The sequence below is a fragment of the Eimeria mitis genome, genomic scaffold (assembly GCF_000499745.2).
Source record: "Eimeria mitis Houghton genomic scaffold, Emh_scaff779, whole genome shotgun sequence".
NCBI lineage: Eukaryota > Apicomplexa > Conoidasida > Eucoccidiorida > Eimeriidae > Eimeria > Eimeria mitis.
Window position 1 is genome coordinate 4,878 of NW_013575720.1, and position 269 is coordinate 5,146.

The 269-nt window shown below is 37.5% G+C and overlaps 1 protein-coding gene across 1 annotated transcript in view; it reads right to left on the reverse strand.

The window, feature by feature from the left end:
* Window positions 1–96: 96 nt before the first annotated feature.
* Window positions 97–269, reverse strand: part of EMH_0022100 (uncharacterized protein) — a gene marked incomplete at both ends in the record, with an annotated part of 1,239 nt that continues 1,066 nt past the window's right edge. The window contains one exon of the mRNA XM_013501881.1: window positions 97–173. Within this exon, the coding sequence (XP_013357335.1) occupies window positions 97–173 (77 nt within the window). The remainder of the gene's footprint in view (window positions 174–269) is intronic.

A 269-nucleotide genomic window follows, 5' to 3' on the forward strand; every position in this document is an offset into this window, starting at 1 on the left:
TTCCCCTCTCTGGCTATACACAGCAACAGCTACGCCCAAAAAGCAGAAACAAACAAGAAAAACAAAATCACTGAAACTGCTCCTGGAAACGTTCAACTACTCTGTCAGGTCCAAAGCTCGGTGGCGCGCCCGCGCGGAGGCCGCCTCCTCCTCTGGTAGCCTCTTCTTAAGCTCTGCAAAAGGCATACATACACATATACATATAAATAAATAAATAAATATATATATATATATATATATATATATATATATATATATATATATATATA